This window comes from Tenrec ecaudatus, chromosome 1 (genome assembly GCF_050624435.1).
Source record: "Tenrec ecaudatus isolate mTenEca1 chromosome 1, mTenEca1.hap1, whole genome shotgun sequence".
Lineage (NCBI taxonomy): Eukaryota > Metazoa > Chordata > Mammalia > Afrosoricida > Tenrecidae > Tenrec > Tenrec ecaudatus.
Window position 1 is genome coordinate 131,013,640 of NC_134530.1, and position 24,873 is coordinate 131,038,512.

General features: G+C 37.8%; 1 protein-coding gene across 1 annotated transcript in view; it reads right to left on the bottom strand.

Annotated features, from left to right (window-relative positions):
* Positions 1–24,873, bottom strand: part of DPYD (dihydropyrimidine dehydrogenase) — a 1,117,227-nt gene that overhangs the window by 1,048,004 nt on the left and 44,350 nt on the right. The window contains exon 2 of the mRNA XM_075558725.1: positions 13,006–13,116. Within this exon, the coding sequence (XP_075414840.1) occupies positions 13,006–13,116 (111 nt within the window). The remainder of the gene's footprint in view (positions 1–13,005; positions 13,117–24,873) is intronic.

A 24,873-nucleotide genomic window follows, 5' to 3' on the forward strand; every position in this document is an offset into this window, starting at 1 on the left:
GTGGTGCTGGAGAAGAATATTGAAAGTAGCGTGGACTGTTACATGTACAAACTTATCTTTCTTGGAAGAAACATGGCCAGATTACTGTTTAAAGGCAGTAAGAATGCTTCTTACATATTTTGGACATATTGTCAGGAAAGTGCAGTCGCTTCTGAAGGACATCGTGTTTGGGAGAGTAGAGAGGAAGTGAAGGCGAGGAAGGCCCTCAAAGACCGTGGCTGTAATAGTCAATACAGATATAGGAACAATTGTGAGAAGGGGACAGAGCCAGGCCGTGGTTCCTTCTGCTGTGCATACGGTCGCTATGTGTCGAAAAGGCAATGATGAAAAACTAAACCAAGTCACTAAACTATATGAAGAAAAACACACCATCGGGATTGGAGGAAGCCTAAATAACAACCTACAACATGCAAGTGAAACAACTTGGCTTGCTAAAAGTGACAAAGACTTGAACCATTGCTGAAGGGTATCAAAGATTACAGCCTTCAGCATGGATTGCACTTCAACATAAAGAAAACAAAATTTCTCAAAAGTAAACAATTGAGTTGAAGTCAATTCACATAATGCTTTAGCTGTAATTCTTTATATTACATATTATAATTAAGACTATATCCTGTAGCTATAATCCCATTTTAGTTCTCTACTACACTAATGGACAGGACTAGGACGGATTAAGACCTGACTTTAGGAGCGGGTGGAAGCAAGTCACATCATTTTCCTTGGGGTATCTTTAGTCTCTATCTGAGTAGCGATGTGAACCAAGTCATACCCTTTGTTTCCTTGGGGGCAACTTGAAGAATACTTTACTAGAGGTTGTGATTTAAGACACTATTCTTTGTGTTCCTTTGCTGAGGCATTATGCTGGTACCACTATCCAACGCTTACACATGTCGCTTGCAAAGCAATGTCTTTACTTCCTGGCTTTGGTCAAAGAGAGAATACTTGCTATGACATTTGGACATTTTTGCCTTCTGGAGCTGGACCCTTCATTTAGTTTGCCTTAAGCTGATCTTTGGCTTTGGGACTGCACTGCGCCCACCAGCATGTAAGATATCTCCTTAAAGTTCCCTGCGCTTCTGTGAGATGTTACAGCAAAGTTAAGAACCTGGGGATGTGACGGGATAGACTCAAGGAAGAGTTGGAAGCAGGAGCTTGGAGCAGAACAGTATCTTGGAAGAGTTGGACAATTGGGGCCTCTTTAATCTCCAACTCTTTGGAACTAATATGGTGTTAACTCTTCTAAAAGAAATTACTATCACTTCAGTAAACAACATTATGATAAGCAAAGAAAATATACAAGCAATCAAATGTTCCCCTTTATTTAGATCCACATGAAAACCCATGGAAGCCACAGTCAATAATTCAAACAATACATTGCATTGGGCAACTTTGCTCTAAAAGACCTCACTAAAGTGTGAAACCTAAGATAGAACTTTGAGGAGGAAGGTATACCTTCCTGGCCTAAACTCTGGTATTTTCAATTGCTTCATATGTCTGTTTAAAAGTTGCCAATAATAAGAAAGAAAATTGGTGGTATTCATGGGCTTTCTGAAGAATGAGGCAGGGATTGTAAAACTGCTTCTTACATATTTTGGACATGCTGTCAGGAAAGACCAGTCTCTTATGCAGAAAACAAAAATTCTCAAAATTAAACCAATTGAGTTGTAGTCCCTTAATAAGAAGCTTCTAGCCATAATTCTTTATGCGATGCATTACATTTATGATTCTATCTAGTGACACATACTCATCTTGGAAGAAATATAGCCAGAATGTTCCAGAGAAGTGAGAATGGCAAGACTTTCTCTGGTGTACCTTGGACATGCTACCAGGCAGAATCAGCGCCTGCAGAACAACATTGTACTTGGTAAAGTAGAGTCAGTGAGGAAAGGAAAATCCTCAACAAAATGCACCGGCAGTGACTGCAACAACGGGCTAAAGCACAGCAGCACTTTTAAGGTCCGTGTTAGGTCAAACAGTGCTTTTCTCTGATGTCTGTAGGGTTACTACAGGTTGGACTCATGTCAACAGCACCTAACAAAAAAACTCCACACCCCTGTCTATCATATTGATTCATAAAATTATTATAAAGTATTGATTTATAAACCAGTATTAAACAGGAATTTCCACAGACAGAAGAAATGCAAAAGATCCAGATCAAAATTGTTTCCCCTCAATAAATATATATGTTATATATATATATACATACACATATACACACATACCTTATATAATTAATTATGTCGCATTTACTTTTCATGAATTCATAATTTATAATAAATTATTTATCATAAATTCACCATAAAGTCCATGTCATATTTATTTGGCCCTCAAAAATATATACCCACTGTACCCAGCTTTATTATTTGTCTTGAGCCTTTACATCAACAACATCATGACTGCTTCCTATCCTCACCCTTAGCAATATCTTCCACCCTAAAACTAGACTCCTATTCACGACACACCTGACTGACTCACATCGACAATGAACACTTCTTCATGGTTCTTCCTTCTAAAGGGTTTCACTATTACATTTCTTTCCTCTTCAAGACAATGTGAGAACTTTTTGGCGTGGTCTATATGTCATTCATCTTCAGTCCAATGTGATTTATGGCTCGTGATTGGCCCATTGTAAACTGTCAATAGATACTGGAAGAAGCTAGTGATTGTGACTGTGATGTTAATAAGGGAAAATGTTTCATAAAAATCTGAATGTTAGGCTAATCTCTTCCTTGTGACCCTTCTGTGAGGGATGTCTAATCGTCTACAGATGGGCTTTGGGTCTCCACTCTGCCCACCCCCTCATTCATACCAATATGGTTTTTTGTTCTGGGTCTTTGATGCCTGATACCTGATACTATTGATACTAGATGATCACACAGGCTGATTTGCTACTTCCATGTGGGCTTCATTGCTTCTCAGATAGATGACAACTTATTTATCTTCAAGCCTAAAAGACCCCAGACGCTATATCTTTTGATAGGTGGGCACCATCAACTTTCTTCCCCACATTTGCTTATGCACCCATTTTGTCTTCAGCGATCATGTTGGGAAGATGAGCATCACAGAATGCCAGATTATTAGAACCAAATGTTCTTGCATTGAGGGAGTACTTGAGTAGAGGACCAATGTCCATCTGCTGCCTTAATACTTAACATATACATATATGTACATAGATCTACTTCCCTATCATTATATATAAATAGATTTACATATGTACATGCCTGAATTTAGACCTCTATAAATGTCCTTTGCCTGCTAGTGCTTTAATGCTTCTCCCACCCCCGCTTCACTACCATGAACCAAATTCCACCTTACAAATCCAGCTAGATAAGAGCATGTACACTGGTACAGATAAGAGCTTGTAACACAGGGAATCCAGGACATATAAACCCCTCATGACCAATAATTAGAATAAGATACCAGGAAGGGAAGAGGAAGATGGGGGAAGAAAGGGGAAACCAATCTCAATGGTGATGAACAACAGAAACGAGGGTGAAGGGAGACAGTGGTCAGTGTTAGATATGAAAAAGGGGGAGGGCGCTCAAGTAGAAAGAAAATATTTTGAAAATGATGATGGCAATATATGTATGAATGTGCTTGACACAACAGACAGATGAATTGTAATAAGAGCTGTAAGTGCCCTCAATAAAATGATTTTTAAATAGCCTGGGATTATCTGATGTATTATAATTTACAAGCAGCTATCCAAGTCACAGAAATTAGTAACAAATTGCCTGGAACAATAGAAAAAGGAGTAGAATGTGTGGTTCATTAACTCCTGGAAAAACTTCCTTTGTCATGAAACCAGAAAAACAGGATGGTGCCAGGCCACTGCTATTGAACATTTGGATCAAAGATTCCCTGGAAAAATCTTTACTAAAAAGAAGGAAATGTGGCACAAATTCAAATTCCCAGATTCTCCAGATTTTCTGGAGCCATGAAAGGTAGATAAACCCCTGAAACTGTTGCCCTATGATAATTTTGAAATATTAGACCAAAAATATTCCCTTAAGTCTTCTTCAAACCAAATGATAGTTTAGTTTACCTTTGCAAACAATCTGATTTGAGCACTATACTCGTCAAGAGCACCTGTATGGTAATCAAATGAACAATTACCACTTGGAATGTTCAGATGGGAACTTTAGCAAGCAGGGAGTTTATACTAATGAGGGAAGAACAACACGGAAAAGGTAGACAAGAACAGTTGCTCGACGTAAAAAATGCAATCCATGTCACTAAATTGTACACGTAGAAACTGTTCAATTGGTGTGTGTTTTGCTTTTTTATATTCTCAACAACAAAAAATCTATATGTACTTTGTAGTTTTTATTGCCAACAACAAAAAGAGAGTCAAAGATTTATTTTTATTCACTTATTGAAATCCTGCCTATGGGTTCATCTACCAGATTGCCTCAACACAACATCAACATCTACTAGATAGTGTGGGAGTTCAGATAAATTTGTTAAGCTCGCCTGTGCCCGTTTTATCACAAAACCACTGCCTATGAGTTGCTGAGGTTAGCAGCACAAATGGTTACCAATGCGCCACCTCTAGTTGCTAACCTCTAGGTCGGCCATTCAGAACTCTCAACTGCTCGATGAAAAATGAAGTTTCCTTTTCCTGCAAGAGTTATAGTACTAGAAACCCACCGGGGCAGTGCTGCCCTGCCTCAGGGTCTCTATGCGTCAGCATTGACGTGGTGGCAGAGAGTTTTATCAACAAGGAGGAGGGAAAGCATAGTATCTGACTCATAGAGTGATTTTGGGGTCTCAATGAATTGTTTCATAAAAGTAAGTAAATGTTTTAAAATTGATTGTTAAGATGGTTGTACAGACTTTTTGATGTGAGTGAACTATTGAATTGTATAATATTGGAAATATATGGTAATAAAGCTGTTTTTGAAATCACTTAAAAATAGAAACACAGACAGAAAATTCCAAACATACATTATGGTTTATCCGTTTTATTACTGTGGGCATCGGCTCTGTACATTTGGGGACATGAATTAGCTCACCTTCTTAAAAGTATATCTAAGACAGGTGTCCTCCACCCTTTGAAAGTTTGCTTTATGCCTTTTCACTTTCAAGAAGAACCTACATCAGCACTTGTTTTTGCTAACCGAAGACAATTCCAAGAGAATTTTCACTTTTATGAAAAATGGTAAAACATGAAACTAATGCTCTGTGCTTTGGGGCATCAAGTAGTTAAAGAGGCAGCATGTACCCCCAATAAGCAAGAGCAGTGTCACCAAGTTCCTTCCCTGGGAACTGCACTTGCCATCAAGATGTCACAGCTTTGACCTGTGTCTGTGAGCACCACATCTTTGGTGTGATTTTAGGTTTTGTGTATTATTAGGTACTATATGGTAGCCTATTGGGGGGATCTGGGAATGGTAAAAAAAATTTCCATGTAAATTCATGGTGATTGTTTATTCACATTATGCCACTTGGGCTTAAGAAGATGTTCAGAGGAATGCTCTACTTTTGGACAGGGAGGTAACCCTGTCATTGCCTGGCCCTCTGGGTTTCACCCAGAATATGTTTTCTGATTTGTAACATTTCTGTTCGTCAGAAATTGCTAATGGAAAAATGAGTGCAAAGTATTTATGTAATTAGAACAGTTCAACATTTTCACAAATGGCAAAAATAAACAGCAGTTATGGAATACCTGCTTAGGAGATACTGGAAATGACTGCTTCATGCTTCATTAACTAGTATAAACACATTTTCCAATTAAATCCCCTACTGAATTCAGAATTTCCAATTAGTATTGGAATGGCATTAAACAGGCAAGTGAAGAAATTTCTGGACAAAATTTTCACAAGTGCCATTTCTCGTGTAAATTTTAGAGTCTAATTGATAACTGTTTTCTAAGGAGTCAACGATTTATTTTTGAACAATTTTTTAGATAGCCAATAGTATGAATATGTATTTTGCAGAACTTGCTCTTATTTGAGTAGTATTCATCCCATTGCTTGATATATTGGTGTTTCAGAGACGTAAATAGAAAGAAGAAAGGTAACAGGATTAGGCGGTGGCTCAAGAAGAACTCCTCTGAGGTCTCAGAGAAATCCAACCCACAACACTGTTAGACACACACACAAAGAATGGTCAGTCAGTGCTGATCTGAATCAAACACGAACAGAAAAAAATTAAAACAAAGCAAAACACTATTTTTAATTAAATAAAACTTCATTAATGAAGCCTTATCGTTGGGAATCAGAAATTTGGTTTAAAGTATACTTCTTTGGCTGATAGGCGATTCTTGTTAATGATAGTAGTTACCAACCAACTGATACTAGTTCCTGGCAACCCCATGAGTACAACTTCTCCAAAGGATTAGCTTGGCGACAATATTAATGGAGCGAGATTGCAAGCTGTTTTTCTACAGGACCAATTGGCGGGTCCAAATGGTTTGTGCCATCTTGGGATTGTTGTATTGTTTTTGTGAGCCATCTAGTCGATTCTGACTCAAAAAAATCTCTGAACTCACTCCCCTGGAATCCATGCTGACTCATGGCCACCCCATAGGGCAGGCAAGAACTGCCTCCTAGGACTTCCCACACTGCAAATATTTACTTTCCCAGAATGCCTCATCTTCCTCCCACTGGCCCACCAAGACTCCAGGTTTGAGGTCATGAACTGAAAACTAGATCAATCATCCTGGTTGTTTTTTTCCCCCAGTGAGGGTCAACTCTGATAAATTTTCTTTCTTTTTAAATCAGTTTGCATGCAAAATAATTATTATAATAATGAACTGCAGGAACCAAATAGTCTCATTCTGGAGAGAAATAGTAAACTTCCCCTTGGCCTCTGAAAGCCCTGCTTCTAACCAGGCAGTCACTTTTTCCTGTCTTACTAATACCTAAAACAAAGTCTCATTCCTTACATTATCAGGATCCACCCAATAAGACTGCCCTTTGACTACCTTTATGGCTTTCATCTTACATCAAATAGTATCTTTTAGGTTGAAGGTTAATTACTCAATTAGCACATCGTACAATTTTAAATTTCACAAACCTCCATCTGAAACAAAATGCTGGTGTCTCCCTCACCTTACACATCTCCCTGAGTAGCTTGCCATTGGTATTTTCAAGCAAGACAGATTGACCATTTGTATTCAAAGGGATTTTTATGTCATTTGATTAGGTCAGCTTGGGAGTTCATTGAAAATATAGATATTATTGAAGACTATGCATCTCAAAAATCTAATTCAAGTAATAGTAATTTTTTATGCAATGTGCTTTTTTGTTTTTAGCCTCTAGCTAATGCAAGCCTTTATATTTCGATCTTACTAACCAAGGCTCCTTAATATTTGGTAAGTTTAAGCTTTTTATTTTGAGACCATTGAGAATTGATAGGCCATTGTGAGAAGTCCCAGCAGTTTTGCACAGTGGCAACAACTTGCAAAACTATTACAAGTCCAGGATATTGTTATCCACATGATCAATATAGAACATCTCCCTCATCACAAAATTCCCTCATCGTGCCCTTTTACGCTTGTGCAGTCACAGTCACTTCCCTCTCACCCACCCCCACACCCTCCTAAACCTCTGATAATCAGGAATTGGTTTTCCCATTATTTAATTTTGTCATTTCTAAAATGTTAGGTATGTCGTATCAGAAGATTATGCACAATAGTTCAGCAATTGGCTGCTAACTACAAGGTTGGCAAGTGGAATTCACCTCACGACTGTATGGGAGAAAGGTCTGGCCTCTGGTTTCATAAAGAATACAGTTTGACACATGGAGTCATCATGAGTCAAAATGGACACAACATCACCTAGCAACAACAATAGTACTTTTTGCTATAATAGTTGCTGTTCAGTTCCCTCAAGTCAGTTTCAACTCATAGTGCAGCTGACTGATCTTTGACTATCCTCATAATTATTGTTAGGGTTCAGCTAATTGTTATCACCACTGTGTCCATCCATCTCCTTAAGGGTCATCCTCTTTTCAACCCTCCTGCTACTTTGCCAATCATGATGTGCTCCTCCAGAGACTGATCTCCTAATAATGTCCAAATGCATAAGATGTAATTTTACCACCCTTTTTTCTAAGAAGCCTTCTTTATGTACTTCTTTCCAGAAAGATTTGTTTGTTTATCTGGAAGTCCATGGTCTTTTCAATATTCTTTGACAACTCCATAATTCAAACATATCAATTCTTCTTCAGTCTTCCTTATTCAATATCCAAATCTCCCATGCCTAGGGGGTTACTTAAAATACCATGGCTTGGGCCAGATGCACTTCAGTCAATGCAATACTTTGCTTGCTTACTTGACTGTTGCTTCTAAGCAATGACTTTTGTCTATTTATCTTAATGTTATCTATTGACCCAGTTCAATGTGTGTTCACATTGAACTTCAATCCATACCAAAGGCTGCAGTCCTTGATCTTCATCAGCAATTGCTTCAAAGTTTTCCTCAATCTCAGCCAGTGTCATCTGCATATCAAGGCCTGTCAATAAGCCTTCCTCCTACCTGATGCCATGTTCTTCTTCTTATGGGCAAGCTTCTCTGAATCTGCTCAGCATACAGATTGAGTAAATGTGATGAAATAATACAATCCCAGTGCACACCTTTCCTGATTTCAAACCAAGTGACACTCTTTGTTCTATTCGAAGATTGCTTCTTAATCCATGTACGCATTCCACATGACCATAAAATAATGTTCTGAAATTCCTATTCTGCTCAAGGCTATCCAGAGTTTGTTATGATCCAGAGTTAAATGTCTCTGCATAGTCAACAAAACAAATGTTTCTAGTTTTGTCTGCTTTCAGCTAAGGTGATAACCCTCATTCCAAGTCCTCGTTTCAGAATCTGGCTTGAATTTCTGACAGCTCTGTTGTTGAATGATCTTCACCAAAATGTGCATTTCATGAGACATTAATGATGGTTTTATACTTTCTGAACTCTGATTCTGTTTGATTATCTTTCTTTGGAATGTGTACAAATGTGGATGTCTTCCAGATGATTGACCGTGACTTAACACAAGTTGTTTACTCATTATGTTAGTCTTGGTGGACTTGAGAAACAAATTCTTAGACACTCATATGTGTACACAAAAAAAGAGTTTTCTATAAGTCTGACATTAGCCCATATGTGAATACTAGTCCATAAAGTCCATATCAACTCCATAAGTCTGATATTACCCCATATGTAGATACAAGTACATAAATTTCTCTTTAATATCATGCAGTCATGTAATGACACCAAATGCAGGAAGATCACAGGCCAATAGGTGGAAAGTCTTGTGGATCCAATGGTAGTAGAAGCATCTCAGCACTGGCACGGGTCTCCATGTGGCTCTTCCAGCTCCAAGGCTCTGGTTCTCTTAGTGTGGCTCCATGTGGCTTGTCAACAGGAATGTCTCACAGGGAGTCACAGAGAGAGAGTCTGTGTAGGTCTGTCTTCAATGAGCTATTTATCTCCATAGTGCCTGAAAATGAGGTCATCAAGCTGCGACCTAATTGACAGGCTAACCTTCACCCCTTCACTCTTAATAGTCTCAGATTGACAGAAGCTTATGTAACTACCACAACTATTCAGCCACTGATCAATCTCTGGGTTGTTTCTAGCATTTGTGCTATTATAAAAAATAGTCTTAAAGGCTTGAAGGCAAACAAGCGGCCATCTAGCTCAGAAGCAACAAAGCCCACAGAAAAGAAGCACACAGCCTAAGCGAATACAAGGTATTGAATGGACCAGGTAGCAGACACCAAGGAACAAAAACAATCATTGTGTGATCACCTTCCTCACATAAACGCTGAAGATGAAGGTGTGCATAAGCAAGTGTGGTGAAGAAGGCTGATGGTGCCTGGCTACTGAGAGATACAGTGTCTGGGGTCTTAAAGGCTTGAAAGCAAACAAGCGACCATCTAGCCCAGAAGCAACAAAGCCCACAGGGAAGCAGCACACCAACATGGGTGATCGTGAAGGGCAGAGGAGACCAGGTCTCAAACAACAAAGGCGGGGGTGGGGGGGTGGATGGGAATCACATCACCGTGAATGAGGGGGAGTGCGTGATGGGGACCCAATGCCCATCTGTATACAGCTGGACATCCCTTGCAGAGGGGTAGTGAGGAGGAGATGAGTCACTCAGAGTTCAGTGTAGCAACAATGAAACTCAAAACCTTCCTTTAGTTCTTGAACGCTTCCTCCCCTCCCAATCATCATGACCCCAATTCTACGTTGCGGACCTGGTTACACCAGAGCATGTACAGCAGTGCAGTAGGGATCTGGAAACACAGGGAATCTAGGATGGATGAACCCCTCAACACCAGCGGTGGGAGTGGCGACACTGGGAGGGAAGGGGCTGCAGAAAGGGAGAACCGATTTTGGAGATCTATGTGTAACCTCCTCTCTGGGAGATGAGCAATGGGAAGGTGGGTGAGGGAAAACGCCGGGCCATGTAAGATAAGATAAAATAATTATTTATAAACTATTAAGGGAGCAGGGGGAAGGGGGAAGCGGGGAGGGAGGGGGAGGGAAAAAAAGGAAACTGAGCTGATTCCAGGAACCCAAGTGGAAGGCGAATTTTGAGAATGACGAGTGCAACAAATGTATAAGGGTGCTTTGCTCAATTGATGTATGTATGGATTGTGATATGAGTTGTATGAGCCCCAAATAAAAGATTTATTAATAAAATTTTTAAAAACATAATTAAAAAAAATAAAAACAACTCAAATACCAGTTTACTTGTGGGGGAGGGACCGGAAACAAAACCACATTGATCTCTGACCCTGAGGATACAGCAGATTTTGAGGACTAAGGAAAATGAATCATTGTAATGTACAGCTAAATTAAGAAAAAAGAAGAGAAACACACACACACACACACACACATATATATACACATATACATATATATATAATGTACACAGACACACACTTACTTTATAGACAACCCCTCAAAGAACAGTCCCCAGAACACATTTTTATATTTCTCATAAGATTTTGGACTTTGTACTGTGGAAGGATATGTGGAATATTTGAGAGCCAAGACACAAGACACAGTCCAAGCAGTGGGACAGCAATGTAGGTCAGTACTAGGGGAAAGATGGGACTTTCTACATTCCCATCAAGGTTTCACTGGCTGTGCTCTTGAAGCAGTAGAGTGCCAGCCCTGTCTGGGAAACTCACAAGGACCGTTCTGCCCCGTCTTGTAGGGTCACTGTGAGTGGGTATTGCCTCCATGGCAGTGAGCTTGGATTTTTTGGTTTCTGTATGGCAGGACTGTCGCTACAGTTTTCCATACCCCATACCGACTGTTTAATTATGAAGAACCTAGTGTTAAAGTTTTCCTTCCTAGCACAATACTGCAAATCATTATACAGGATATTTTCATTCAGAACTACCTTGAAAGTAATGTTGTAAACAGTAACATTTGATCCTAGGAGCTCCACCTCATGAGGGCTACACAAAAGTCTTCTCTTGCCTTTTGAGTTTTCATCGAATTTATTTCACTCCAGATTTGTTTATAAAAAGAATAGGAAATTGAGGGCATGTTTCATTTTTTTAAAGATACAATAGTCTTATTAGATTACTCAGACCAGTTGCTGGAGTGATTTTTTTTAAGACAACTCAAGCAGGAAGTTTCTCTGAATTATATGAAAAACTTTCAACTGTATATTTCATGTTGTTACAGTAAATATAAGCTGGATATAATTCTTACTGGAATGTACTTTCTTTAAATAAGATGAACAATAAAAATCAAGTCTTGTTCTTGCCTTAAAAAATAGAAGATATAAACAATGCCATTTAGATGCTAGATAGGCTTGTAGTGAGTAAAATATTCTTGTATAAATGTCGATCCATATGTTAACTGTATAGTGGTTTTTTTTGAAAGATTTCCAAAACATTTTCCCTAAGAGTTTTACAATTTTATGTTCTCACAAGAACCGTGTTTATGATCCAATCTTTTTTAATTCTGGCCAGCATCTAACATACATTTTTAAATTTCACTACTCTGACATACATGTAATGAAAATCCATTGTGGTTTTATTTTCATTTCTCTGGATCATAATTCTCATACACTTAAAATGAAAGCTTAAACTTGATCATCTTTAAGAGCTCTTTAAATTTGAAAATTACATAATTGTCCTTTAATTCTGTTCAGTTGCTCACATCAAGATATAGGAGCATGTCTTACAGTCTGCTTGGTCCTTACCATAATCTAGACCATACAAGTGTCATTCTCAAACATTGACTATAAGTATCATCATAGAAAAACAATTTCACAAAACTGGAGCACAGAAAATGGAATTCTAAGGCCAGGTGTGCTGCTAAATGGCTCTACAATCCTTAAGTCATTCTGTTTTTCTGTATTTCATTCAAAACACATCCTGGGTGGTCAGTGACAGAAAAATTTAAAATTACATAAATATGCACACACTCACAATTCCATTCTGGAACTGTTTGTAATGTGAAAAGGAAGCGATAATTACATAAAATAAATTAATATCATAATAGTATATAAAATATTATATCCAAAGTACCAAAAGAACTAATGTCAAATAAGCTAAAGCTACTAATTGTCTTCCTAAACAGGCTTATTTGGGAAAATTAGGAAAGAAATTGTTTTCCAAAAATTAGGTTTATTTGCCCCTATATTGCATTTTGAATATTGCTTTCAAGGTTGTACTTTTAACCACTTATGGCCTTCAGATCTTGCTCTAATCAGCTCATTGGCCCAGTTTAATAAGGTTCTAGGAATCTGTAATTTCAAAGAAATGTTGTTTTGCTCTTGGGTCTCACCTGGAAATATTAGATATGCATAGAGAAAGGTGGATCTGGTCCTCCCCAAGCATACATTTTTCCAAATAGTTTAGATACCAGTATACCCTTCTTTAAGGAAGATATTTTAAAGCAGCACAACGTACTTGAGATTATTCTTACATAAAATATTTCAATCACAGCTGTATTTCTAAGTAGATGTAAAATTATGTCTTACTGCAGTAAAATGAGGTAATTTTCGGCATGAAATCATGGTTGGTGATACTTACAAAGCAGTTCTTCTCAAGATTTCTCTTCCAATGCTTCTTGTCTAATTTCTTGGCTGAGGTGGATCGTAGAGCAGCATGAGTCTGCGGTCGAGGCTGTAAAGCCAGGATGCTCTGAAGACAATATAAACAATACGAATGTCAATCCATTAGCACTTTTTAAAAATCGGCACGTTTTTCACATTTAAGGCCCCTCCCATAAAGAAAGATTAGCTGAGAGAAAAACTCTTATACTGCATTAAGTGGGCGGGAGAGGGGAGCTACATGGAATAACACAAATTAAAAGAATAGCCTAAAATTAGAAAAATTATGTTTGAGGAATAAAAGTGAAAAAAAACTGTACTTGGTTAAAAAATCTTAAATCTAATCTGGAAATATCTGGATATAACAAAAAATTATATATAAAGGTGAGAAAGATCAAATTATTTTTAGAACAACAACAACAAAAATAGGGTATGAATTACAGAGTTCATATTATATAGTATAAACTCTGACAAGACTTTTCATATAGCTACTTTAGTATACATTAATGTCTTACACTGGACAACATTTGAAATAATAATTCCTGTTATATTTTCTTCTAACTTGTCAGAATCAGTCCTTGACAAAAATTGTTTCTTTGAGGAAAGCATGAATACAAACACACAGGAGTCAAAATAACAAAACGCTCCAACTTAAGAAGAGTAGAAGACAAAATTATAAGTGCGCCAAGTTAATCCAGTAAGCATTTTTCCAGAGAGTTCTAATGCCTTTTACATTTCGTAATGCTGTAAGCATAATAACTGAAGTAAAATTGAGAAATAGACATTTGGGACCATACATGTTCTCAATACCTGAAACGCATTCCCAAAGAAAAAAGTTTTCTTTCTCTCTGCTGTATTGTCCTTATCAGTAGCGAGTACAAAAGTGCGTTTGTGGCAGTTACAGAAGTGAAATTTGGTTTCAGATACAAATGAATGTTGGGCAGCTGTGATCGCATTAGAAACCACGCCAGCCCGCCTATCGCACTCACGATAAAGGGAGTTCATCACAAATAGCTTCCTCCCAGGAAGGCTTTCCTGTCTAAGCCAGGTCAGTCTCTCCGTTCTAGACTCAAAACTATCTCTACACGCACACAGGTCCAATGAAGCAGTGACTGTCTTTTTAGGATTCTTTCATCCTTCCTAACCTATAAATAGTTTAAATGAAAGGATTGAGCTTTATTCAGAGAAACTTTAAATCTCTGATATGGAGCACCTAGTACTTGGCAGATGTTCATGCTTTCAAATAAACAGTTCCAAAATCAGGAACAGTTTTTTCAGCTGCAGCTTACCATGCATGGAACTTTAGGCACAGCACTATTCATGTTGCTCTCCTCTTCCCAACATGCAACATGGTTGGCACTGGTTGTAAGAGGATGCCATGCATAATGAGTGAAGTGGGTGGCACAGTGTGCTTTCTAAACTATAAAACCAAGACAGAATGGACCCAAAATAAAATCAGAGGCTGGGCAACAGCATTTTTTGTGACTTGTTCATGCAGGGCAGAAGAAGAATTTGTAAAATATCAAAAGAATGATATTCGTGAATTTTCACAAACTCCATGGGCATCTTCCGATCGGGTTGTGTGATTTTGTAAAATTAATGGGTCATATTCATCTGAAAATGAGTCCTCACTGAGAACAACAAAGCCCTTATCAAATTGACCCAAGTAAATGAAGAAAAATATAGATTATCATACTCTTTAAGTATGTTCAAGCTGTTTTTCCCATTTTACTACTGCAATTACACAATAAAGTAAAAGTATCTATCTGAATTACATGCTATAAGGCATTCTAACTAATATTTGGAAATAGCTCTCTACATGATTAAAGAAATTTTTGGAAACCATATAAACTATAGCCAAAGACTCTCCAAGATAAACTTTACATCCCAATGCTTAGCTAAAAATAAAATCAAATTTTATTTAAACATAGAAATTTCAATACATTCTACATTTGTTTTTTTAAATGTGATCCATTTTAAGGTTTAGAGCTTATAAAAGGCATTCACATACATCTAACTGAACTTATAAATATCAGCTTTTGCTAATCTCATTATCACCGGTGAGCAAGGAAGTTGTAGTTGATTCAGTAACCTGCTCGAGATCTCACAGCTCATATACAGAGGGGATGCCATAAAACACAGTGTTTCTGAGTGTTGGGCTAGTGTCTACGGATACCAAGATGATGTCTATAGTAAAGCATGGCTTTGTGAGACTCAAGATAGAAGGGAAAACTTTTATAGTCCCTTGTGAAAATAACATTATTTTCACCTAGCACCTGAGTCACTCAATAAAGAATTGATTTCAAAGCAGTGTTTTAAGTCATTAAAAAAATAAGCACTAGAAGTTCTGTATCGGCAATGATGACTTCAAGAGCTCCGCAAACCCACACTTCAGCAAAATAAGCGTACTTGCTACAATCTTAAGAAAAGCTATTTAAAACTCTTCAGGGCAAACAGCAAGAACAACAAAACCATTATTAATGGAAATCTACTAAAGCTTGGTAAAGAGAAAGTCTGACACTGGAACCACATCTCCCAGCGAAGCACGACAGAAATTAAACTCCAGGTGAGTACAAGCAAGGACACAGAGTTCCATGCTCCCCATCTTCCATTTGTAGGGAAAAGCTGGCGGCATTTCTCATTCGCCACCCTCATCTTTTTTGTTACAGAGGTTAACCTCCAGGCACATGTAGCAGAGAGCACTGGGTCTCCCTGTCTGCATCATCCCCTACTTGTAGCTATAAGAGTAGCATGCTGATAAAAAAAAACTTGACCCTCAATCACATCACCATAGCTCACACATGTAGTGATGTTTGCACACCGGGCTAGGCAAACTAGGAAGACCAGATGCAACTACCCACACGCAGGACCCTGCTCAGAAAGCAGGAGTGTCTATGCAGAGAAAAGCACCATAGCTGCCATACTCCACGAAAGCAGTTCTTATGACTAGACAGCTAGATGCAGAGGAACTGGTTTATTTCAATCCAAATGTGGGATATCTCAGTCTAATGTACATTGCACTTAAATGAAAGATTTGATGGCAAATAATCAGGTGAGGTCTGGTAGCTTCAAGAGAGCCATAACTGAAATCCTAATGTATCTGATTTGCCAGGAAAATAATAGAGACAGTGAGACAGCTAAGAAGAATCCTCCTTGGGTCACAACAAACCTCAAAAATTAGTCTTAAAATCTTGTAAAGGAGTCTTGATTTAATTGGAAAACATTGTGGAATCTTTTTAATAGAGAGATCTTGGGAAAGATAATGAAAGGCCTATTTTTAAAAGCCACTGCCAGGTAAAGGACCCGTACAGAAGTTTCACAGGGGTAGAAATCTAAATGACCAATAAACATATGATAAAAGGTTTCCAATCATTAGCCATAAGAGAAACGCAAATTAAAACAACTATGAGATACAACCTGATACCCTCAAAGATAGCCCAATACAAAAATTCAGAAAGTAACAAGTGTGGAAGGGCTGTGGGGAGATAGGAGTGCGTGTTCACTGCTGGTGGACCTGTAGGTATGCACAGCCATTATGGCGATATCTAAAACAGATGGAGATTGAGGTACCATAAGACCCAGCAATCCCCCTACTGGGAATATACCCAGAAGAGGCAGGAAACAAACCACAGCCAGACATCTGTGCTCCAGTGTTCATCGCAGCACAGTTCACAATGGCACAGAGTTTGGAATTTACCAAATTTCCATCAACAGATGAATGGATCAAAAACCAAAAAAACGTGGTACAAAAATCAGCGGCGAGGAGGGTGTCAAAAGCCTGGTAGGGCTTGATCAAGGGCAATGTAACCAAGAGGAATTACTGAAACCTATATGAAGGATGAGCATGATAGTGGGACAAGAGGAAAGTCAAAGGAAATAGAGGAAAGAATTAGGAGGCAAAAGAGCATCTACAGAGGTCTAAATACAGGCATGTACATATGTAAATATATTTAACTATGATGATGGGGAACTAGTTCTCTGTGCATATATTTATAGGTTTAGTATTAATGTAGCACATGGATTTGGGGCTCAAGTACTCCCTCAATGCAAGAACACTTTGTTCTATTAAACTGGCATTCCATGGTGCTCACCTTCCCATCATGATCACTGAAAAGAAAGTGAATGCATAAAGTGAATGTGGTTAAGAAAGCTGATGGTGCTCGGCTATCAAAAATATAGCATCTGGGGTCTTAAAGGCTTGAAGATAAACAAGTAGCCATCTAACTCAGAAGCAACAAAGCCCACATGGAAGAAGCACACCAGCCTGTGTGACCACGTGGTGTTGAAGGGATCGGGTATCAGGTATCAAATAACAAAATATCATATAATTGTGAATGGGGGGGTGGGGAATGCAGAGTGGAAAACCAAAGCCCATCTGTAGGCAACTGGACATCCTCTTATAGAAGGATCATGGGGAGGAGACAGTCACAACTTTTCTCTAGCTCTTTGGTGCTTCCTTCCTTCCATTATGATGATCTCAATTCTACCTTACACATCTGATTAGACCAGAACATGCACACTGCACAGGGATAAGAGCCCACAACACAGGGAATCCATGATACATAAACCCCTCAGGACCAGCAGAGAGAGCAGAGATACCAGGAGGATTAGGGAAAGGTGGGGCGGTGGGGGGGGGGGAACCGATCACAAGGATCAAACTTGAACCCCCTCCCAGGGGGATGAATAACTGAAAAGTGGGTGAGGGGTGACAGAGGACAATGTTTAAGATATTGGAAAAGTAATCTATAACTTATCAAGGGTTCGTGAGGGAGGTGGGCAGGGAAGAGAAGGGGAAGAAATGGGGAGCCGTTATCAGAGGCTCAAGTGGGAAGAGAATGCTTTGAAAATGATGATGGCAGCATATGTGCAAATGTGAATGTGCTTGACACCCTGCAGGAATGTATGGATAAGGGCCCCCAATAAAAGTATTTTTTTAAAAAGCCATTGTCATCCCAGATTTCATATGCCCAAGGCTGTGTTTTATAAGGCATGCTATCAAAGAATTCACATTTTGGGGAAAATACATATAGTTACTAAACAAACAAGTAAACAACAGCAAGCCACTCAGGAGAGGGAATGCTTGCATTCTGAAGTGCTAAAATATATAGCTTAAAATACCCAGTTTCCAACTTCTGAAAAATGACATTCAATAAAATCAGAATGTGTGATTCATACACAAGAAAAAAGAGGTCAAGAGAAATGATCTTTGAGAAAGCGAAGTGTCAGATTTAATGACAAAGATTTGGAAGCATCCATTGTGGGTATGCTCAAAGATTTTGGAAAATATCAGTAAAGAGGTAAAACCGAACTCACTGACATCAAATCAATTAATTCCAACTCAGAATGACCCTATACACAGGGTAGAACAGCCCCTATGTGTTTCCAAGACTGTAGTTCTTTACAGGAGTAGAAAATTTCATCTTTTACCAGGAGAGTAGCTGGTGGTTCTGAACAGCTAACCTCATGGTAGCAAACTAACTCATAATCACTATCCCATCAGGGCACCTTAAAGAAGTAAACTCAGTTGAACTCACTGGCCTCAAGTGGATTCCGACTCAGGGGAGATGATATAGTGCAGGGTAGGACTGCCGCTGTTGGTTTCCAAGAGTGTACTTCTTTATGGGATTAGAAAGCCTCTGCTTTCTCCCACAAACAAAGTACAGGGCAGTAAAAAACAATGTCTCACCCAGTAGACCATTAAGTCATTACCAATTAATTTTTTTATTTGTATGCTTTTGTTGAAATATTTTGTTCTATTGGAATGCATGCTGAATCACTGAGTGGTTTTAAACTTTCGTTAGGCATGATGGATTTTGATACACATTGTGTGGGACATAGATTAAAGCAAAAAATAATGAAATACAAAGTAGGTAAACATTAAAATATGAGTAGCTGCTGTCGAGTCTGACTGATGGCAACTCCATAATGCTTTGAAACGATCAACAGTAGTGACAAACTTAATCAACAGTAGTGACAAACTTAAAGGCTAGAATGACACAGATAAAGAAAACACTTAAATACAAAAGTCAGAATTAAAAGAAAGGGCATTACTGTATACCTTAATATTTTAACAAGGGAAATAAAATATTATAAATAACAGGATAACAACAAATGTCCTGCTCACAATGAGTAGTTTCCTTGGAAACATGGTGGCTTCAAGGTGTCGGGCAGAATAAATGCTTTTCATACACACAGTCTTTTAAAAAAACAACAAATCAAGAAGAAACTGATACATATCTAAAAATAAACTTTCTAAATGACAAAAAAAATTAGCAAAATATCTGAGTACACATGTAACAATGTATATTGAATTTATAATAAAATAATAGAGTAACTCCAGTCTAAGATGGCTTCCTTTGAAAAATCTATTCAACATTTAAAGAAAAATTACTATTATTACAAATTCCCTTAAAAAATAAAAAAGGAAAACTGAACTAAATCTATAGACCAGATATCATCATACCAAAGCCATACAAGACATCTCAAAAAGAAAACAAGACCGATATTTCTTCTAAATATAGATACAAATACTAAATAAATTACTAGAATCGAGAAATATATGAAAATGATTATATGTCAGACAATTGGAAACCGATCCAGGAATGCAAAGCTTAGTTAACATCCAGATACACCACATCAATAGGATAAATGGCAAAAACAAGCATAATCATCTCAGTAGACTCAGAAAAATTATTTGACAAAAATCTAACACCCTTTCCTAATAAAGCCACTTGAAAAGGTATCCCATCACTCTGATATAGGGTTTTTTTAAACCCTCAGGGAACATAATAATGAAAGACTGAACAGGTCCGCTAAGAATAGAAATAAGGCAAAGTTGTCCGAATAAGTCCCTTTTACACAGTTTTATACTGGAAGCTTAGCCAAAAAAAATTAATCGTTGAAACAAAATAAAAGGCATCCACACTGAAAAGGAACAAATAAAAATATCCCCATTCCTATATGCAGGTGGCATGATCCTTTGTGAAAAACCCTAAGGAATCTGCTAAGAAGCTATTAGAATTAATAAGTTTATCTAGGTGGCAGGTAGAAGAGCAACACACAAAAATAAAAAGCTACACTTCTATATACTTGAAAATAACAATCTAAATATGAAACTGATAAAAAATAATTCCATTTACAATAACATCAAAAGAAATAAACAACTAAGTAGAAATTAACAAAAGAAGTGCCAAATTTATACTCTGGAATTTATAAAATAGCATTAGCAGAAATTCAAGATCTAAATTAATGAACTTACACACTGTGTTCATGGACTGTAAGCCTTCATGTCGTTAAGACATCAGTATCACCAAATTCATCTAAAGATCCCAAGCAACCCTATCTAAAGGCTCCTCTGCCATCTTTGCAGAAATTGATAAATTGATCTGTAAATTCATATGGACACACAAAGGCCCGGAATGGCCAGAACTCTGTTGTCAAAGAACAAAGTTAGAGGGTTGCCACTTCCTCATTTCAAAACACACTACAAGGTTCAGTCAAAGCCATATAGCACTGACATGATAGACACATAATTTTTCCCTGCCATAGAGTGTACAGCGACCCTGTGGGACAGAGCAGAAACACCCCACAGCGTTGTCAAAGCTGTAGCTCTCTAAGTACACTGTCACAAACTTTCTTCCAGGGAACAGATGGGGTTCAAACTGGCAACCTTTTGTGAGCAAAGATTTTAACCATGCCACTTCTAAAGTTTGTTAAGGCAAAGCCCTAATAGGGCTCCATGTGACCCAGTACTCTTAGATATGTATGTATCAATAGAAATGAAAATGTTCATGAAAAAAGCACATGGATGTTCATAGCAACATTATTTTAATAGCCAAAATGTAGAAAGGAAGCAAATGCCCATCACCAAATGAATACTTACAAAGGAATAAAGTACCGATGTGGGTTCTAACATAGATGAGTCTTGAAAGCATCATGCTAAAAGGCAGTCACAAAATACCATATAGGATAATATTCTATTTGTATGAAATATCCAGAATTAACAAAATATACATTATAATATTCAATCTGTATGAAATGTCCAAATGTGTTAGCTGGGGCTAGGGAAGAAAATGAAGAGCCACTATGGAGAATATCGAGTGGTTTGTGACATCAATGGTCTATTAACACTAGGAAGTGGTATGTGAATGAAATAATGTTCTAAATGTGATTGTGGTACGGTTGCACAACTCTGTAACAACACGGAAAACAACTGAATTTTGCACTTGTATGAGTGAATTGTATGAAATGTGAATTGTACTTCTACAAATGGTTACCAAAAAAGTAATTAAATAGGACAATGAGAAGATTTAATACTGCATCGCACTTATTCTAAGAAATATTAGTGGGACTTACTTTATTAGCACAATATATATTCTTTAAAATTATTTTTGGTACTTTCTACATATGGCAGGAGGAACCCTGGTGGTGTGGTGGTTTTGCGTGGGGCTGCTAAGCGCAGGGTCAGTAGTTCGAAACCAGCAGCCATTTCAAGGGAAAAGGGTTGGACTTTTTACTCCCGCTAGAGTTTCAATTTCAGAAATTCACCGGGCAGTTCTGCCCTGTCTGACCAGGTCACTGAGAGTCAGGATCAGCTTGGTGGGAATAATAACATATCGCAGGCATGGTATTTCCTTAAACTAACAAGTTGGATTTTCGTGTCCACTGGACAACAAATACATAATAAAGCTATACTTTTTAAATGACTTATTTTATAAGAAAATAATGTCAGGGCATCTCATTAACAAAGCCAATATTAGAAAATACGAGGAATATCATTTTATAGAATTGTTTTAATATTTCTCATTATAAAATAAATGTAATTTTTTATCCAAATGCTCAACCTTTAGCCATTATTAATCTCATACTTCATTAAAACTCATAAATAAAAAGAAGGTATTTTTAAAGCTATCTTATTTTGCCAATATTTAAAGCAAACAAACTGGGTGACATGCCAGAGAAAAGGCTGCATTTTATTTTAGTTTTTACTTCCACAATTCACATAGTGATAAATGGTTATGTTTATCTATGTCGGCATAGTAATGTAACTTTTGAGAATAAACATTCTGAATGCAATTTGCTGGATGCTTATCACAGTAACTTTTCTTTCACAAAGCATAAGTAGAAAGTATAACATAACATGAAATATTGGGTTAACCTTTTGCGAAAGGCAGCAAGTTGAATTCAATGGATCTTGGGTGAAAAATAAATTGGATTGTGCAGAATGGTTACCAAGGATTTGACTTAATAATATCCCAAATGAAAAGTGATATAAAATAAAAATACAGGACATGAGTGTTTGAGAGCTGTTAAAAACAATTTTCCAAAGCAAGGTTTTTTACAACTAAAAGTCAATATCATCAATATCTAAGCAGCTGGCAAAATACAGAGCAGTTCTAAATTGCATTCTTCCTAAGAAATGACCAACGCCGGGGCCTACCCGGGTCACAGGGCCTACCCTCTGGATAAATTAAGCACTCTAAGAGATCCGTTAACCCTTTCTGATACTCTGCACAGAGGGAGTCTTGTCTCATGCAAAGAATGTGTCGTTTGGTGTTCCCAATTATTTTTAGTAACAGTAAAAATGTTCTGGTGACTATTGAGGCAGAATGACAGACTATTAGAAAATTTATTTGCACTTTTTAAAAAAATTTTCCAATCCCAGATAAAAAGCTGGTAGACAATGGTAAAGACCCAGAAGAGTCAATATATTGAAACATTTTCCATGGCTTACTCACACACACTTCAGTGTGCACGAATTTTATTTCATGTTAGCAATGATAGAATCTCATCCAGAATCAAGTATATGTGATATTAAATCAGTTATGTGATGTCTTTGCTTTATAAACACTATTCTGGAAAGCAGTTGGGGTGTTAAAATATATGAACTATAATTCTACATCTTAGGAGAAGTGCTCCATCTCTCTGCAGAGAGAACAACGGGGAACCCATGTGTATATGTACTCACAAGCCCTCTCCATAACTAAAAGGCCCAAATCTTACCCTAAAATACTGGAACTTCAGTATCATTCAAGAGCTTGAATTCCAGCGGCAGGAAGTTACTTCCTCTTCCTGAAATCAGGCTTTTAAAAATCAGGATATTTAACGCCCTTCACCCTTTTCATTTTACATTATAAACAAATGTTTCCAACTGAATACTGGGCATATTGACTATAATTCAGAGTGATTAAAATGATACATACATCCTGGGATGTTAGACTTACAAAATCTACAAAATTAAATTGTTTAACTTTAGTAATATTTTTTTGTTTTTAACAGTTTTATTGGCATATAATTCACAATTATGCAATTCAATGGTTCAATCATACTATGAAGGCTTTTACAGCCATCACCACAATAAATTTTAGAATATTTTCTTCATTCTTGTACTCATTGTTATTAGCTCCCATTTCCTTCCAACCTCCCCTTCCACAGCCCCAGGAACCATTAATCCAGTTGCTGTTTCTATAGATTTCTCTATCTTGGATTTCATATACAGCAAATCTTTTTTAAAAACAAAACAAAAAAACTTACAATAATAAAGTGAAACAGAAAAAAAACCTTCAATCAAAAGGAGTGCTGAAAATATTTAAAACTAGAACAAATTTAAAATGGGTCTAAGAGAGATCAAATGATGAGGTGATAAATTTTAACCTAACTGCACCTACAATAATCCACTTTCCAGCGCATTCTGGATGACAGCAGTGCAGAGGAGGTGAGTAGAAAATACGCCCTCAACAACAGCCAGATGGCTCACAGCCACATGTGGAAATGCTCACAATCAATAGCCACACAGGCGTTGCAAATCTAAACAACAACGAGATATCATCTTGCACCCCCACGAAGACAGCCCAATTAAAAAAAAGCAGAGAAGAACACATACTGGAGAGGGTGCAGAGACTGGAACTCTATGCACGGCTGGTGCGCCTGTAAGCATGTACAATCATTGTGAAAAGGGATATGGCTCGACCTAAAACCCAGCAATACCTCTGCGGCGCATATACCCCAGGGAAGTAAGAGACAGAACATGAACAGATGTGTGCTCTCCCATGTTCACTGCAGCACAGATCACAATAGCAAAGAGGAATCGATAGAGGAACTCTGGCGCATACACAAGGTGCCCTACTCTGCATCCCTAAAAATGTTTAGTGTTATTTAAACGATGCTTAAATTGTTATCGTTAGTGAGCAAGCAGGAAACACACACACACTTTTCTCATCTCCTTGTCCAGATGGTTAACGCACTCCACCGATAAGGAAAGGTGGATGGTTTCCATGTACCCAGATACGCCTCTGAAGGAACCCCTGGTTATCTACGTCCCTCAAAATCAGCCATTTCAAAACCGATGGCACACATTGTAACACACAGGGGCTTACCATGATTTGATGGTCCCTGCTTTCTGGTTTGGGTTTTATATTTTTATCATTAAAATTAAATAAACCATGTTGCAGCCTGCCAAGTCAATTCCAACCTATTGCCTGGGCAGTTTAGAGCTGACCCACAGGGTTTCCAAGTGTGCAAATCTTTACGGCTAATGACTGCCGCCACATCTTGCTCCATGAGTGGCTAATGGGATGAAACTGCCAACCTTTCAGTTAACAGCCAAGCATTTAATCACTTTGCTCCCAGGGCCCCTTGATCATATTTGAGTATAAATATCTTGATTTAATAGTGCATACTTACTGTCTTTTTTCTTTAATAAAAATTCTGAATTAATTACCAAATTCAAATACCTATTGATGAACAACTTTGATGAGCGTTTGTTGCTTCATGCATGCAACAATGTTACATTGATCAGAGGAGGGTGGAATCTTTCTGTACTTACTATCTTTCCCATCATCTCTTGCTT